The sequence below is a fragment of the Buteo buteo genome, chromosome 14, assembly GCF_964188355.1.
Source record: "Buteo buteo chromosome 14, bButBut1.hap1.1, whole genome shotgun sequence".
NCBI classification, from domain to species: domain Eukaryota; kingdom Metazoa; phylum Chordata; class Aves; order Accipitriformes; family Accipitridae; genus Buteo; species Buteo buteo.
The window spans coordinates 6,197,597-6,216,617 of NC_134184.1; the positions used below are offsets into that span (position 1 = coordinate 6,197,597).

Genomic DNA, 19,021 nt, shown 5'->3' on the forward strand with positions numbered 1-19,021 from the left:
ATGATTTTAAAAGAGTTACTTTCAGTTTTGAAATATTTTAAACACTTACTGCGATGAGAATTCATCAATTATGAATCAAAGTAGGGTTTTAAAATAAAATAATAGAGCTTTGCTCCTCTAACAACATGGATAATTTTGTATTTTTTCCCTTTTTTTGGTATAGGATAGTCAAGTTTAAGTTACAATGTACGTGTCTGAGACAGTACTTCTGCTGACAGACCTTTCTACATAGTCAGTGCTGCTGTATTTGAGGTTTTCTGGATTGTAAGGGCTTGGCATAGGAGTGGAAGAGGAGTCTACCTCAGCTGGCATAACCTTTCCTCACCTTGCACTAGGCTTCGCACCTATCAAACCTTTCTGCAGGCTTTTTCCTGTGGAAACTAGCATCAATCCAGAATGAATTTGGGCCGTGAAATAAAATATATAGAACCTCTCAAAAGAACAAATAATAACAAAATAATGAAAGCAAAATGTTTAATCTCTATAAAAAAAGAATTCAGTTGTATTTTTTCAAGACCTGTATGTAACTTTTTTTTATTTGGTTTTTTTTCCTGCAATTGTCAAGGACATTGTAATATACATTAGTGTCCATACCCTCAACCACTTCATGGAGATAAGTAGTGGTGAAAAATGATTTAGTAGGGCATATTTCTTGGATTTTGCTTTCTATCAAATATAAATTGGGAAAAAAACTATGAATTTGTCTTTTGGGGGATGGTTGCTTCTGAAAACAATTTTGTGTTCTATATGTGTGATTTATGGTATTTTGTGAGTCCATTGATAAAATTACAACCTACTACGTCATTGTCTTTTACTTATTCAATAGCCAGGGTTTTTGCAAAAACACTGTCTAGTTTGCAGTGTCCCATTTTTAACTATTACATTCTTCCTAACGAATGTCTCTTACTTTCATACATAAATTATTTGTACTGTATTTTGACTTTTAAAATTATGTTGAATTCTTCTGGTCATACATTAAGCATCATGAGACCTTAACATTTTATCACAATGTCTGAATATACTCTTCTTCTAAAGCAGTTAACTGGATTCAGCACATTGTCCTTTCTGGAGATACTATCCCCAAATTTACAGTTCTTCTGGAAAATCAGTACCAAATAATAGAATCCTGAAGTATTCAGAATTGAAAGTGTTCAGCTTCTAGAAATCATTGAGAACTCAAAACGAAACTGAAGTTCTTTATATTAAATTGTTCTTGTGTTTTGGATAGTTTTGTGTGCACCAGTCACATTACAACCTTCAGAGCTGCAGGGCCAAGATTTTGATAAATTTCCTCTCCTTCTCCCCGCCCCAAAAGTAGTTGCATCACTCAAATATTTAGAGTTCGTGGAGCTAGACTTTGAGAAAAACATGTTCACCTTCAGGTAATTTTTTCCACTATTATTTCCAGTTGTACTCTGGGTAGCAGATGGTTTTCATTTGTGCTGGAGCTTTTTAGCCTAGGTCATATAGATAGGGCTGTGCTCCTGTTCTTTCTTTTCTATATGATGAACAACTGATATATGGGACAGTGTGCCATCTCACTGTTAGTTCCTCTAAACCAGTCATTATTCTTCTCTGTGTCTTTTATGAAAAGAGATCTTTTTGTTTTATTGATTCCTTTTTTTATTTCAAACTGTTTTCCTTTGGTTTATTTTCTTTTTCTGTCTTCTGTCTCTCATGACTCTTCCACTTGAGCCAGGCCAACTTAAGCTAGGCTTTCAGTTGTGCCCTAAGTTCTCCATATTGGATAAGGACACTAGAAATGTTCCATTTTTAGGGATGTTAGCTGCAAATCTCACTGGAAGAGAAAGAAGAGGCTGCAGCGTTATTTTGTGCAGATCCATGAGCTCAACCTGAGATCCAGAAAGTCTCAGGCACTTTGAACTCAGGAGAGCCCAAATAAGTCTGCATGTCAAGATCAAGGTTTTGCTTCATCCTTCATGGAGCAGCTACCGTGATTTGGTCCGTTGCCATTTCAGCCATGTTGCAATGGACTGCATGGCTCTGATTGGAAGTATTTTGTGTGGGGGTGCAATGGCCTGCTCAAGGCCTCTGGATGTGTCAAAGAATCTTCAGTGGTTAAATGGTTGGGATTGCTTATCTTGCTAACTGTCCAAAACACAACACTAAGATTTCTGGGGCTGTTGCTGCCAAGAGCAGAAGCACTGATGGGAGTCACATTTTGCTCGAAACAATCAGTGCCTTAGAAGGTTTGTCAGTATGTATGTCTGCTGTCTTCTGTCTGTCACATTCCTTCTGCGTCCCATCTTGGCAACTATCTAGGCAAGCATACAGTTGCCTGTACTACCCTAGTGACTGGTTAGTGAGTGGAGTGCTGAACTCCACATCCATGTATATTTTTTATCTTTTTTTGTCTGCTCAACTGCTGTTGCTTCCCTTTAAGGCAGCCTTCTCAAGAAAATCTCTTATGGCAGGAAATTAATTAGCTTTCAGCTGTAACAGTAAGAGACTCAAGTCCTTCTCACTACTATTCAGTGCCAAAGAGGAACAGAGAACAGAGGCTTATCTTGGATTTACAGGGGCTGAATGCTTTCATTCTCCAATCCAAGGTCATTATGGTAGCACTATGCAGTGTTATTTCACTGCAGCACTTAATTTTTTAGTGAAGCATGTCATTATAGTATAAAACGCTTCCTTTGAGACTGTCAGTGTTCAAGAAAGTCATGGCCGCACTTGGTACCCACCTTTTGAGAACAGCAGTCATTCTGCTATACCTAGGTGACTAGTTAAGAAAAGAGAAGCTCCCTTGATTTAGGTTTTCGACTCTCTGTAAGTGACTGTGGCCATTCTTGTCTCTTTGGATGAGAAGGAAGTTGCACAGGTCACATCCCATATGTGTGCTTTTACTGGGGCAAATCTGGATCTGTTCTTGAACAGACCTTACTCATTCAAGAGTTGTTTCAGACGCCCTGATGACCCCTTGTCTGCCTTGTCTTGTGATGACCGTGGCAAAGCTTGCCTGATATTTCTGTGACACATGGCTGCATGCACCCAAGTAGGTTCTTAAACCAGGCCCCTCCTTTTGTCTCTGCCGTATAAATGTTGTTATACCTTTCCAGTATGACTTTTCAGTGAGCATCTACTACGCACATTTCTGTAGTGTGTGTTGGATTAGAGTTTCTGAACTTGTCTTGGAGAGGTTTGGAGGGAGTTTACTGGTCTTTCAAGTGTCACTCTGCAAAGGCAACTTTGAAAAAGAAGTGTACTCATCAATAATTAGCACCTGGTGTATATTGCTCAGTCATATCCTCTGTTACTTTTCCATCTTTCCCAGGTTTTATTCAAAAGATGTTTGCAGTTACCTAAGAAATCATTTCAGGTATAGAAAGTGTAACTTTTCTAGTCATGGCTTTCAACGAGGAGGGTAGGTAGGCAGTCAAAATTTGCAAAATTAGCTAAATTAACAGAGCTTAATGGTGTTACAGAACTATAAGCCCAGTTAGTTTCCATGTGTGTTAGCAGCTTTCTCAAACGTCACTGCATATCCTTCTGCTACTGTTACTGATTGCTCTGTACATTTCTAATAGATGTAATGAGTCATTTAAATTAAAAGCTTCAAGCTGTAACTGTTACACAAAATCTCAGTGCTATGCTTTTCATTTGCTCTGTGTTGTGATTTGATAAAATATATTAAAATTATTTATAGCTGGTGCTGATTTTTCTAAGACTTTAATTTGCAAATTTGGTGTTCTAAGTTCATTTGTGAGCAATCATGATTATTTTGTGATGATTTTAACATGGCTTGTATACTTTTAGCATATAAGCCCATGCTAGTTTTTTCAATTAGGAAGTAGAAAAACTGTCACTGTTTCAATTTCTTTTCTGAATATATAATATCACAATTATTTGTTTTTAAAACCAGACCCAGGCCATATCTTTTTAAGGGAGATCATAAATTCCCAACTCTCAAAGAGAATGGCCCAGTGGTTGTTCTTTACGCAGAAATGGGTACGAAAGACTTTGTCAAATTCCACAAGATTTTATCTGAGAAGGCGCAAAGGGAGGAAATTGTTTATGTTCTCCGACATTATGTTCAGGTATGCAATTCAAATTAACATTGATTCAGTAAACTGTTAGTATTCTGTCTTTATTTTGCTTGCTTTTTGACAAAACACGTTTTCTACATTTATTTTTGCATTTGCCTAAATCATGTACAATATATATTTTAATTTTAAAACTTTCTAGGTGAAACGATTCACCTCATACAAACTTGGAAGCTGGGAAAGCATAATAATATGATCTACTCCTGCATGCAAGCACTGTTTGCATCACTGATCTTGAAATATCTCTTTTTTTGGTTATATGTCTGGTTTTTTGTATGTTGTATGAAGATCTTGGGTGAATTTTGGTGCAGCAGACTGAACATATTAGTAACAAGAATTAGAAAAATGGGAAGTAGAATAGAAAATCAAGTTGAAAAATAATTATAATTTTATATATTCTCAGTATAATCTCATTGTACTACATTGAACTACTTGTTTATTGTACTACAGCATCATGGGCTATCACAGTCAACATCATTGACCAGTTTTTTGATGCTTGCATTCCACAATATCAGCATTTTAAACATAATGTTTCTGAATGCTCTTCTTAACTTACTCTTCTCCCTGGAAACAAAACAAGACAAAAAACAGTATGTGGAATTACATTGTCCCCAGTTCTGGTTATTGGAAGGTTTTTGTAATTTATATTCAAAGTACAGCTCTTAAATAATGTGGTTAATACAAGAATAATCTGATGGAGTGAGAGGTTGCTGTGCTTTATGTGGACTGGGCATTTCACGGAGATGAGATCCATAGTTTACATATGACTTTTGTTTGCTCACAGTAACGAAATAGAGAATTTCAGGAAACCAGTCTTAAATTCTAAGTTTTTACTGAACTTTATATTCTTTTATGCACTTTTGTTTCAGTTAAATACCTACAGGCTCCTTGCTCTGACCGGCTTATGCACCATGATCCACCCAAATGCATGTTGTCTTCCTTCCTGCACTTTTTCTGTCTTCAGACTGCTCTTCCCTTTTCTTCCTTCCTCACAACCTTCATTTTTATTCTTTGGTTCCCACTGAAACAGGTTCTCCCTCCTTTTTTACATTAAATGCCAGAAGAGGGAGCATTGAGAGCAGAAGAGGTACAGTCTGTGCTGTCAATTTTCTTTTTTGCCAGTGTCACCGACACTGCTTAGAGAGTGCAGTGCTCTCTCTGCGTTGAGCCTTGCGTAGACGACCAACAGAGAAAAGCCCCAGCCCTGCTGGGTTTTCAGTTGTGGGCTGGAGGAGTCTCAGTACAGAAAGATTCTTAGAAATTGCAAGCTAAAGCTGACAGGTTTTCAAGAAATTGCTGCTGTGTGTGTGCAAATTGCATTTTGGAAAGGGGATTTTCATACATTTTGGGCAAATTAGGGCACATTTTCAGAAATAAGTATGTTTTGAGTAATTACACTATTGAATGTCAAACTTCCACTCCAAAGTTAGAAATAGTTGTTTGTTTTTAGTAAGTGGCAATCTGGTTTTTATAGTGATACTTTAATACATTTTCTTAATCCTTCTTGCAGAAAGTGATTAACTCTTTTGTCAAAACTTTTTTAAAGAATCAGGCAGAAATAGAGATTTTCCTCCTAACATGCTGAAAGTCTGGCAAGATGAATAACAGTTTAAAATGTGAATTATAAGGCACCAGTAATTGTTTAGGGTGCTACCAGCTTTGCCTGTTCTAGTCCTTCTTCCAATGTTATGTGAAGAGACTACAATTTTGACACAGCGTTTTTGTGGTCTGCAGGAGATAAAGGAAGTTCTTACTTTCTGTTACACATCTTCTCAATGGACTGTCAATATGGCTTACATGACTCTTGTAATTTGTTTAGTGTATCATTTTGTACTTTGAATCATAAATTGAAAGATGAATTTAAATTACGACTGTCATAACATTTTAAAGTTATAGTATTAGATATTGTTAATCTCTTATAAATACGTTTTTTAAGGGTTTGTTTTTTGTTTGTTTTTTTTGTTGTTGTTGTGCTGTTAAAATAATATCATCAAACAGAAACCAAGTTCCAGAAAAATGTATTTATCCGGATATGGTGTAGAACTTGCAATAAAGAGCACAGAATATAAAGCAGTAGATGACACACAAGTTAAAGGTATGTGGGGGTTTTTTATTTATTTATAATATCTCATTGGAGATACTATTGAAATATGTTATAATCTTAAGTTATAAAGTCAGTAATGTTTTGAAGATTATACTTCTTTTTACAGGAGGAAGTCTCAGGCATTAGGAACTAAGACATCAGAATATATGCGAGCATTTGTAAACAGCTGTGTTTAGGATATATTTCATTACCTAACCTCTAACTGTTGTTTTCTGTGGCTCTTCAAAACGTAACTCATCCTTCTTCCTTTCAATAAGATTTTCACCTTTGTTCTTCAATTACTTTGTTGGCATCTGTAATATACTAATTATTACAGTATCTACACATTAGTGGTTCAGGGGTGAGGGTTTTTTTTCTGAATTTATGTGGAAATACTTTCACAATCTTCTGTAGGAAAGATGTGCCACATCATAGAGTTTGGTACCAGTCTGTGTTACTACGTGTTGAAATGAGACATTTACCGCAGAAAGTGGTAGCTATAGCATTCTGACACAAAGTAATTACTTTGGGTGGACATTTACAAGATATAAGGGTAGTTAACTAACTCTGGTAAGGCTAAGGTTTAACAGCCTTTGAGTCACATCAAAAAAAGTTTAGGTTTTTTCCCTTTAATCTCTCACATCAAATGCTAGCTGGACATTCAAGTGCTCTAAGGTCATCATGCTTTTCAAGCATGAATTTGGTAGTAGTTGGCTGAAAAGAGTTATACCTTACCACTTAAACTGAGAAATGGCTATTTTGGGAAGTAAACTACTTAACCATGTAATTTCATTTATATAAAAAATGTAACCGTTGGTTGAATTATATTTAAAAATTAATTTGAATGTTCCTAAGTTCTGTAAAGTGGTTCATTCTGATGACAAAATACGAATGCATAAATCTGATTGAAATTACATCTGGGAATGACAACTTTCTGATTGTATGTTTCTGTTAACCATTTTATAATTCATAAGAACATAATACATCAGTAACTTTCTTGGTTTATATTGTCTACATGTGCTATGTGTTCAGGGGCAAATGAGACAAAAGAAGAGGAAGATGATGATGAGGAAAGTGATGTCCAAGGATTTCTCTTTGGCAAGTTAAAGTGAGTTGATATAAGTTATAATTAAACTCCTGCATTTGTTTCTGGAACCTGAAGAAAAATAAAAGATTTTTTTATAGAAGAAGTGAGATTTATGTTGGAAATTACTTTATTTGCCACTGGTAAAAATTCTGATGAATTTTTTTGTGTATGTCTTGTGAATGTAAAGATGCAACAGTTCATTCTGTTCATTTTGATTTATTGCTTTTAGTTTTCTAATTCTTTTAGAATGTATACAGTAAACTGATTTTAAAGTAAAAAAATTCCCTCTGGGCAACAGTCACAAAAACTTAGAACACCATGTTTTCATGCTTGTATCTACAGTAAATTGTTGCTGCTACTTCTGTTTTCAGATAATTAGAATGAAAATGCTGGTTTTCAAAATGCAAGTAGTAGCACAACAAATGCAAACCGATGTGTTGTAGCTACATAAGGTGTTTTTAAGATGGGTAGTCATTAATTTCTTAGAGTTAAGGAGTGATATTTCTTGAAATATGTGCTTATTATAGATGTCTTCTTATTTCGGAGTTTGTGAGTTTGTGTTCTGTTCTAGCAGGACCTCTTTTGTGTCCAAGCTACAATCTGTTAGATGAAATCGGATGCTACCCCGTCAAGGGCTGCTTCCAGTCCTCTGTTGATGGGTTCATTTTGTGGTTGCAGTCATCAAAAGTGCTTCCCTTTTCCTGTAACAGATCCATGCAGTGAATCATAAATCCTGGGTTTTTTTCTTCAACAAGGAACTCAAGAGTGTGGGTCTTCTCTAGTGTCATTCTCTCTCCTACTATTTAAAGCAAAAAGTAAACTTGTTTGTAGATATTCTCACCAAGCTGTAAGTCTTCTCAGAGTTCAGAGCTGCTAATGCTGTCTAAATTCTTGAGAGCCCATCCCCTTTCTGCCTTCTTTAAAGTAAACACATTGTGATGGAAGTGCACCCAGATCTGCAGACTTCCTTGTTGTTTCACCTGTGTGTTAGAGAACTTCCACAGCAGGTAATATCAAATGCTTATGTCATATCTTTATCTGAGCTTTTTCTTCTTGGATTGTGCTAGGTTTAGCTATACTTAGGTTCTTGATGTTGCACTGTGACTAATTTGTGAAGCTGTCAGATAATTATTCAGACTCTTTGACACTGTTTCTGGACTCATATTTTTCTTCTCCTTTTCGTAGCGGACGTGAAAGAGATGTTTCAGTAATCTGTAAATAGTCCCTCAGTTATAGCCATGTGAAAGGTTATACTTTTCTCAGCTCTAAAATAGTTATGAATGTAAGCAGAAGACATAAAATCTTAGAAATACAACTATTTGATTGTGCAAATTAACATAATTGAATTCCACATCATGTTACATATCCAGAGAAGGATAGATTTTTTTCAGTTGGCTCTATGTGTGTTTGATTTTGTGCCTCCACTGACCATAGGGTAAGTGAACAAGAGAAATGAGGGACCAAGCATCAATAATAGATCTTGGTTGTGGCTTGTGGCTAGGTCTTATTTGTCAGTTGTCTTTCTGTCACAGAAGAATTGAAGGTCTGAACAGAAAAAAAAAAAATTGTCAAGGTAAATTTGAAAAAAAGGGCAGAAAAAACAGTAATTTAAGAGCTTAAAACTAGTTAAGAGGGATTTCTAAGACTATGAACAATGTTTGTCATTTTTAGGTCTATGTTACAAGTAAGAAAAAAAGGAATTTTCTGTCTTTGCTTCCCTTTTCAGCTGAGTATGCTTTCTTTGAGGAACCTGGACTATATTTTAATTCCAGAACAGTGTTTTTTTTCCTTTTCTATAAAGAACAACAGTTAATATCATCCAGCAGTTAAAAAATGAGGAGGGAAGGATTCCTTGTGAAACTTCTTAATATCTAAAATAAAATATGAAATATTACAGAACTTAGTCTTAATGCTTTAGATGTCTGGTTTTTAGCTACTTTTTGCTTCTTATTCAATACTTCTAGTAGAAGAATCTTTAGAAATCTAATGGACATTGCTTGACCTTTCAGGGTGTCTTGTAGGCTGAAGTCTTTGCCGTCAAAACTTCTTTGCCCAATTATGTTTTCAAAAAAAACAGCCAAGCTTTTGGGTACCATGCTCTTCTTCAGGTCTGACTAGTGATTTGTGTGCTCAGTAGCTTGATTTTGTCAGTGATGTTAATTTATAAAAGATGTTCTCAACATTGTCTTGCCTATATCTTTTGTAGGTAATACAACAAACTCTGTGTACAGTTACAGTTAATCTATAGTACAGTTAGTATACAGTTAGGTATACATTATGCTATAGTGAACTAACTATACGGTTTCCTGTATTTTGTGTTAATATTATTTAATCATTGAGTTCATTTATTGCATCAAAATTTATGTGACAGGGTTTGAGACAGATCACTACAAAACAATTTAACTCCTTCTTGGAATTAACTCCGTTTTAGTCTTTAGAAATCACCTCTTCTCACCCCAAATCATTTTTGTTTTAAGAATGAATTAAAATTTTAATTCTTGCTTGTTACCCTAAAGATACAGTATTAGTTGCTAGCAATAGTGTGGATAAAAGCAGACATTGATGGATGTAATTGATTTTGCCTTTTTTAAAAAGAATGTTTTGTTGCAGACAGATGCATCCTGATCTGAAAAATAATCTGAAAGAGTTTAAAAAACATCTAATTGAAACTACTAACAACATGGAACCGCTGAAGGTTTGGGAGCTACAGGGTATGTATTGCATTTTTCGGAATTAACACAGTATTCTGTTCAGTTTTCCTTTGTTATGTCGATGTATCAACATTATGATAAAAGCTTCTTTTAAAAAGAGATAAATGGTTTCATAAAAAGTCAGTATTATATTAACTATTTAAAAATAATGTCTTAGTATCTTGTCCTAGTATTATATGCTAGAAATTAAAGGAGCATTGAAGTCATAAGATGGGGAATCATAACTGGCTTTACTGATTTTAAAGACACAAGTCATATTGCCTGCTTTTCTGCCTGATGTGTTACCTCAGATGTTAAATTTAGTTTCTGATTTTTTTTGAGAGGTCAGGCAAAAAATATCATTTTTCCATGACTGTTGAGTCAGGACAAAATACAGGTTAAGACAGTTTGTTTTCTTTAATTTATAAATTCTAATTTTTATCAGTGTACTGGAGTTCACATTGATACATTTTTTTTTTTTTAATATAACATCAAATGGAAGAACATGCTTTTAAAAGCTTTCTTGTAGAAAAGGAGAACAAGTATGTAGAAGCTGTTTTCTAAACAGCTTCTATGCTGATAACCTGCAGGACATTCTGTAGCTTGAATGGAATTATAAATCACTCTAAAATAGGTCCTAAATGTCATGGCACTTAAGTTTAGGCAACTAAATTTTGCCTGTTACATTCTTCAGTTTCAGAGGACAACCTGATTAAAACTGATTTGCCTTTATACTAGTACAATGAAGGGAGACTGAGCAATGATCTGAGCTTCAGTTTCTTTTTGACACCCTGACTGTTATGGAGCTTGCTAGCAGTATCCAGTCTGAAACTAGCTATTTGAGATAATTGTAGTTCACTTGCAGTCTTTTATCAATGAACTCCCCTTCAGCTGCAGGATTTATCTTGGCCCAAAATTTAAAAAAATTAAAAAACATTGCATTTCAGTTCTCCTGAGAAATCTACTGTGCAAATAAAAAGAAAATTCTCTTTTTGTGTATTTAATTTTTTTTACATGATTGAATACTGTTTTGTTGATGTTCAAGCAGAAGCAGCTGTGAAACTTTGATTCCGGTACTGTCTACCATCAAAAGCCAGTACAAGATCTCTATTTAGTGGTGGTCTTTTCTGCGGTGTCATGGCTATATAAATAAAAAATTAAATTGGTGCTGCTCCCCAAGGAACCAGTTCATACAATGTTGAAAGTAGTTAAGCGTTGGGATGCTCTTTGTTCAGTGCCAGGAAGACTGGTACTGGCTTGTGATAAGAACATTCAGGGCCTTTTCAGCCAGGGGGTCTTCAGCCCCCTCTTTGTATGGTGTAGTTTTGATACTCTTACTCCTGACATGACTGGGTGCTTTCTCTAGCTCATTCTTAATGACTAATTATAGTGGCTGAGTTAATGGCTCAGCAACTCTCTGATTTCCTTTAATTAGCTTCCAAGTAAAAATTTAACGAATTTAAGCAAAACTCCTTCAGCTATAGGGCATGTTTCTATTTATAAATGACCCTAAACACCAATCAAGAGTTGTCTTTAAAGAGCCTTTATGTTTTAGGTAAGTAATTAGGTTTACTATTCATAATGGGAAGTGATGCACAGAGTACCAATGTGGTATTCCCTTTAACTTGTTCTTTTATCTGTGTAAACAGCCTCTTGATCTCTAGTGCTTTGTTAGCTTTCAAAGCATACCTTGAGATCTGCTTTAAGCTCAGGATCTTTTCCCCAAGGTGCCCTACGCTGTTTTCTCAGTTGTGTTAGGGTGCCGCAAGGAGAGGTCTGTAAGTGACCAGAGGTCACCAAGAAGGTAAAAAGACACGTCAGTTTGCCTCAGTGGGATTTGAATATTCGTACCCTAGGTGTTCAGCATAAAATGGAAATGAGTAACAATTTTTGAAGGATTTTAAGTGTATGTCCTAAGTGCACAGCAGGTGAGTCATCACTATCTGTAGTAACAGCAGCAATTGGGTATTGCTTCACCTGATCACAGTTTATATGGCTGTTGAAAGGCATCTGAAATGTGTTTTCTTTTTTTTAAAACAGTGATCTCTATACTAGGTAGAAGTATTAATATTCCACCTCTGACTCACCTTTTTTTTCAGCATTTTTTTTTTTTATTCCTAGTTGCTTCAAAAAGATGGTGCAAAGTTCTACTAGGCAGCATCCTCTATGACTTTCTGCGCAGCACTTTGTAGTGTATGTGGCATCATCTTTCCTAAAACTGAATAACCTGAGGCCTTTAGTTTCTGCTCAAATATCTTAACTAGCAGAATATGAGGAAAAAGCATCATTGCCCTGAGGTGTCTAGGCAGACTATCCAAAGTACATGGAAGAACCTAGTATATTATTGCCTTAGCCTATTGGTACCAAAATTGGATTTTCCTCAGTCTCATGTGCCAAGATTTGTCACACCCAAGTTAGGCACCAAAGAAAGCTAACTGAATTCCATTGTTGTTTTTCCAGTGGATAGGCAAATGAATTATAAACTATCCTGATACATGAAAATTTACTTAATTCTGAGAAAAAGCAAAGAGAGAAAAATGAAATCCCTTTAAAAATTGTTCTAGACACTTAGGAGAACTGAAATTTGGCAGTAGATTGGCCTTTCTTTCATGAGTCTCCATTTTCTCTACCTGTGAAATCGCTGCTGCTCTTGAAAATTGTACACCTCATGCTCAATACAGCCTTCTACTTTGAATATATCTGTTCTCTGAAAATCTTGTGAAGTCCTGGAGCTGTAAAGATCTTATTCTTTACTGCAGTTATAGGTGTCTGTGTGTTGGTGTGTATCTAGGTTTGAGCATGATACCCTTGTGATACTGGCATAACAGTGTGTGATGAATTCTTTGGTTTTTTCAGTGTGTTTTTATAAACTTAGAAATTACATGTACAATGTGTATGCTCAAGACAGCCAAGCAGAATTCTGTCGGAAAGCCTGAATTTGGTATTTCCAACTTTTAGGTGCCTGTCTTTTCAGCCTTAACAATGTTACTTCATAATCTTTTACAATGTATAATTGAAACATTAAAAATGTTAATCATGAGACTGTGTATATGGAACAGTTTTCTGATTGTAGGCGGTATTGATTGAGAGTGATATTTCCAGTGATTTTTTTTTTTATTTTTTTTTTCCCCCCCCAGATCTTAGTTTTCAAGCAGCTGCTCGAATTATGTCTACCCCTGTTTATGATGCCTTAAAGGTAATGAAAGACATAGCACAGAACTTCCCAATAAGAGCCAGGTATGATACTTAAGCTTGTTCTTCAAATACTGTTTTTATGTTCGCATTTGAATTTAATGACAGTAATACAGATTTATAGCCAAATCCTGCAGTCAGATATTCATGTTTTACAGCTTGCTAGATGGATTCCAGGCAATTTCATTGAGTAGAAAATAACTCCTGGGAGAGCTCATGATAGGTCTCTTAAATGCTTCCTGTCTGATGCAGGAGATGCCATGAAGGCATCCTAATCCTTCAGGCACTTATGGTTGAATGCCTAGTCCTTCTGGCTTTTACTGGAATGATATTTTCCCAGGTGGAAAAATCTCTTGAATTAATAGCAGATCTACTCACAGTAGGAACAGGCAAAATTCTATTAATAAATTTCACAAGGGATCCACACACATTAGTTCTAAGCACGACATGGCTGACAAGATTGGGCCCTGGCTACTGTATGCTAGTGTTCTTACTGGGGAAGATCTGTCTCCCATAACAGATTACTTAATAAAAGATCAAGATAAATATTAAATAAATGAATAACATTTTCCTCTGTACTAATACTAAAAATTGCTCTTCCTGTAAGCCAGTTGTATTGTAATTGAGAAATGCTTTTCTTTATATTTAATAAGTTCTTCATGCAATCCTATCAGCAATATTTGCTTGAATTACTGAATTAAATATGATGCCAAATAGGATTCTTAACTCAGTGTGCTTTCACATTTTACAACTCTTGTTTAATTATCATAGTGTTTCATTGTCATCTCTGATTTTCTGTTAGAGAAAAACTACACTGTAATGGAAAAACTACCTTTGTAACATCTTGTTTCAAGAAAGAAAAATAACGTTAAAAATGCCTGAAACGTACCTTACTATTTCATGATAATTATAAGTTTACACTTAAATTAGCAATCAGAAAATGCAGCTTTCCGTTAGAAGGTAGTGGAAACGTACATAATGTTGAACTGCAAGGCTAGCTCTGTTCTTTAAAGAACAGGAAACGTCAGTTTGAAGTATGCCAGGTGACATTTAAATCACTGCTTTAAAAAGTCATTAAATTGTTATATCCCACTCCAACTCCCGCCGTGTATTTGTGGCATTGGAGCACAATTTACCTACTCTTCAAATGTTTTATTTTTACGGGTAAAAGTATAAGAAGACTTTAGAATTATTAAAAGGGGAATTGCAGTTCCTGTCCTCTATGATTTATTCTAATACGCTAACCTAGCATGTTATTTTTAACATGAGAGATTACAAATATTTAAATAATTTAAAGTTAGTGGGTCTGCATTGACAACAAACTTAAATCAAAGGGGCATTGTGTAAAAACAGTGCACAAAATATATTTCCTTAATAATCTAACCATGCTTAACCTGCTGAGTCAAAAATACTGGTTTGGAAAGAAACCCCCTAGAATAAACTGGAAATGAAAAGATATTGCTTAATCGCTGTAGATGGATAACTGATCATTATAATAGTAGTATTTTAAAATTGTTTAAATTTCATACAGTTTAGATATGAAAACAACCATTTTTAATTATGCAAATTTTGGTTTGAAAACGCTGTATAAAAATTTTAGAACTATAGTTATGACAATAAAAATTAAATATTTTATGTTCCTTAAAAATGGAGGGGTTCCTTAGACCATAAAAAATAAGTATACCATTCCTCTAGAAGTTTCTTTCACTTTCTAGTTTATAACCTACATTTTTCTGTCTCAGTATTTCCAGTTGAAAAGGTTAGTCTGAGGTAGATTTTACAAAATGTCATTAGATGTAGACAGTGTAACAACTGATGTATGTCATGGCGACATTTTGATAATTCATTTTATAGGGTATTTTTCACTTTGTTTTGTTGTATACGTGTCATAATTATCTGTTATTTAAGAAAGTAATCATAAGGATTATAATACTCTGTTTCTTGCTATTCATTTATCATTCATGAATGTTAACATTATGAACATGTCAAAAGTTTCCTTTTTCCCCCCGATATGCAGTACTACATAGCTACATGTTCTTCCAGGTAAGAATAAAGATCCGTAAATTGTACGGTAGAAAATATTACAACCTTAAGGTCATACAAGAACATTCCTCCATCATGTAGAATGATAAATAGTATCCACTTGCTTTCAGACCGTAAAGTGTTTATCTTTAGTGAGTCCTTAGCACTTAATATTAGAAAAACATGCATAAAACTTTGTGAAGCTCTGAACAAATGGAACAAATGACTGAACTCAGAATGAACAGATGTCTTTCACAGGTACTTTTATACCTGTTACCTCAAATTTCTAGGGTGTCTTTCTCAAGGATCAACCATCACACTTTGTCCTTAAAATCTTGCTAGAATCCTGCATCAACTGCCATGTGTAGACAAGGAGCTAGTTAATGATTCTTTAGTGTATTGCTTTCTTATTAACAAAAATGCTATCAGTAAAGCTTGCCTTTTGCTGATAAGTATTTCACTTCCTTGCTAACATTGTGCCAGCTTCGCCTTCTCCTGCCTTTTTATTATTTTCACATTCATTTTTTATGTTTCTGGCTTACTACTCTGAGCTATTTGGAAAGATAGGTGGTTGTTCTTATCTGTGCAGTTTTTTATCACCTATGTATGCAGAATGAAGCATTGATTCTGAGAGTTGCAGGCCCTACTACTATTTATGTTGAGTTTAGCAAGATAAATAATAGAGCTTTTTTTTTTTTTTCCCTAAAGTATTTTTTACTTCAGGAGTCTCTAAAACTATTGCTACGAAGTCAGAATAATAGTTCTGGTAGTACGGTCACACATTAAATTTCCACCTCGCTATGGAGTCCTTCTGTTAAGTAGCTGTTTTGTTTGTTGGCTAAGTAAATTCTCATTAATAATTCCCATCAATTACAGATGTTCTTTTAATTAGAAGTTCTGTAGTGTTCTGAATTTTGTCTGTTGCTGGTAGAAGGTCCCTTAGAGCAGTGTCCTACATAGTCAGCTTTTGAGATTCCTGACCTGATGGTGTTTTTTCCTAATCCTTCTCCATTTTTCCAAATTTAAATTTGGCTTCAGATACTCTTTTCTTTGTACTTAGTTTCTTTTAATATTTTCTTTTTAAATCTTAATCAGCAATGTTTCTTTTTCAGCAGTAATGTTTATAGTTTCTTGCTTTTTGTTCTACAATTTTTATTTCAAAACTACTGAACATAGAAAGTAGGACAGTATTGAATACACTTACAATATTCTTTATGTGCATAGAGAGTACCTAGCAGTATGATTAGAAAAGCTTTATGAGAAAGAGTTTAGATTAGTTGAACAATAATAAGCAAGTTATTAAGCTCATCCTCCAGTGACTACTGATAATAATATATTTGAACAGCATTGGCTGGTTTTTTAGTGCTGTCTTTGACATCACAGTTTGAGTTACACCTTTCTCGTTCTGAGCCGAGGACAGCCCACCAAGTATGTGTTGGCATAAATACAGCTCCTTCTTGATCCTTTATTGCCCTTTCATCATGTGGTCCAGAAGGGATTCACAGGGACAAAAATAATCTGCCAGAATATTTAGGGAGGGTGAATGGAAAAAGGGTATTTAGCTGTGATGAATTGTGTAATGTTTATAAACAAAGCTTGGAAATCATATTGTTTGCACTTAACAAGTAGTCTCTTTGATTGCCTGGAAAGCTTAAATACTTGTTTCAAGTAAACTGATTTTATGTCTTCTGACATATTGTGAAAAATGTGGAGTTTACTAGCAAGGTCTATACTAAATTGGTTTCTTTTAGGGGGCAGGTGAGGATTTATATTATTAAATAACTGCTTTATTAGCCATAAGTATTGAAGTTGGCTTAGTAGGATCGTTCTCAGTTTGTTGAGTTAAATTTCAGGTTTAAGATGACTCCAGTTTTTCTTAAAGCCCCATATAGATTTTCTAAAACATGTACAATCATGTTTTGAAAAAAATATTTATGTAGGCAACTAGAGTATTTATTTTGGCATTTATTGGGAGAATAAATTTTAAGTTAATATCATTTAGGTTTTCTTAAAACGTGGAGGGATTAATTTGTCTCTGGGAGTATTTTATGATAGCTTAGTAATTATAAACCTCACATACAATACATTATTAGTTAGTAACATTAACTTAAAATACACAAATATGTCATTTATTTAGGTAACAATTTAGATGATCAGACAACTTTTTTATGATATACATGCTATTTTCCAGAAAAAACAAGAGGAAAGATTGAGTGTGGTAAAAAAATAAGCTAATAATATTACTTCAACAAAACCTAGCATAAATTTGAAACCTGGGTTTACTAAGAGTAGCACAGAACCAAATATTTGTTTTGCAAATAAAATATTTGTGACACTGTATTACTCTTCTTTTTAAGTCTTAATTACAGCATTCTTCAATTACAGTGCATTGGATATGGTATTAAAATACATATTTCACATTATGTAATGTGTTTTTAAAATACAGTGGTTGAGTGATAGCAATATTTTATTTTTACAGATCACTGACCAGAGTGCCTGTAGACAAGAAAATGCGGAATGAAATAGAGGAAAACCAGAAGGTTTGTTTTTTATTTCTTCAAGTGGACATTTGAGTTACTATCATATTACTGCTTTTGGAGGTTTTTATTAGGGTAGCAACTTTCACATGGTTTCTATCAGAGAAAAAGAGCTAATTGTTCTAAATATTTCTTACTAAATAAGTAACATTGAAATACTGAATTCAAATTTTTCACTTTCTGCTGTTCTTGGTACCTTTTGCCTTCCCTCTTTTGATTTTACAGAATTAGGCAAAGACAAACAATTTTACGGAGTGTTATGTTCAGTCATAAATTGTGTGCTGTGAAAGTAAAACGGGTATCGGTTAATCTTTCTAGAGCTTTGGTGTTGAACCTAGGTCTGCTGCTTATATTATGGTCAGCACATGCTAACTTTGAGCTTTCCACAGTCAGAATCATGCATGCAACTATTCTGCAAGGTATTTTGAACATTGTCTGTGGTAGATGGTGGTTTTATTTTCATCCTTGATGCACTGCATCTTTTGTGCCTTGTATCACATGAGAAGTCATTGTTCATGTGATTTTGACTAATCTGACATGTATCCTGAGATGCCACTTTGCATTTGTCAAGTTTGTGACATCTGTTGTACTTTCTGTCTCAGTTCAGAGTTTGGAATTTTTCTTTCAAGTTGAGTGTTAAAATTAGATGTTAGCCACCACGCTTTTAGGACTGGTCACATGAAATGACATCCATGGCACTGTCCTGAGGCTTGATCTTCAGAACATCTATTTTCATACGGTGTTAAGATTGACCAACCACGGTAGTGAAAGGGATTTATTTCTTTCTTATGGCATTATGTATCATTTTGCTTTGTATCCATTCAGGCCTTTTCCTTTTGCCTTGTCAAGACTAATATCTCCAGGGGAACGCCTTCCAGTTTCTTCCACCTTCCCAAACAGTGAAAGAGAACAATGTCCCTCTTGCACTGATGCAGCCTTATCATAAAGAGCTTGCCATCTCCGTCATAGCAAAAATTTCACATAAATGTGTTAGAGCTCTCCACCATGCAAAACTAATGTAGGGCTTTCCAGTCTTGAGTATTTCCTGCCCAAATAGTGACGGACTCAAGTGTTATGTCCTTGTAAACATTTCTATAAACAATTGTATAGGGCTGCTTTTGTCCATGGGTGATTGCATATGGGACTGGTGTATTAAGAATAGAATTCACATATCCCAGCAGTTTACCTTCCTGAGCCCTTCAGCTTTCTTGTGTGCAGGGTGCATTGTTTGATTCTTGGGTTTTCACAGAGATCTTATGGTGGGCTCAACATTATGCAGACCTCTTGTTTCTTGCACTACTGAGAAGTTCCATAGTTTTTGCTCAAGGGAGCAAATCACTCTCTGC

General features: G+C 34.9%; 1 protein-coding gene across 3 annotated transcripts in view; it reads left to right on the forward strand.

The window, feature by feature from the left end:
- UGGT2 (UDP-glucose glycoprotein glucosyltransferase 2) overlaps window positions 1-19,021 on the forward strand; it is an 88,165-nt gene that overhangs the window by 11,036 nt on the left and 58,108 nt on the right. For 2 of the 3 annotated variants that reach the window (XR_012652909.1, XM_075045956.1), the window contains exons 5-10: window positions 3,884-4,058; window positions 6,063-6,159; window positions 7,180-7,255; window positions 9,845-9,945; window positions 13,062-13,161; window positions 17,618-17,678. Coding sequence is in view for 2 of the 3 variants with exons in the window: in XM_075045956.1 (XP_074902057.1) it covers window positions 3,884-4,058; window positions 6,063-6,159; window positions 7,180-7,255; window positions 9,845-9,945; window positions 13,062-13,161; window positions 17,618-17,678 (610 nt within the window). In the remaining variant the exon portion in view is untranslated. The remainder of the gene's footprint in view (window positions 1-3,883; window positions 4,059-6,062; window positions 6,160-7,179; window positions 7,256-9,844; window positions 9,946-13,061; window positions 13,162-17,617; window positions 17,679-19,021) is intronic. The other variant, XM_075045957.1, reaches the window with a different exon arrangement.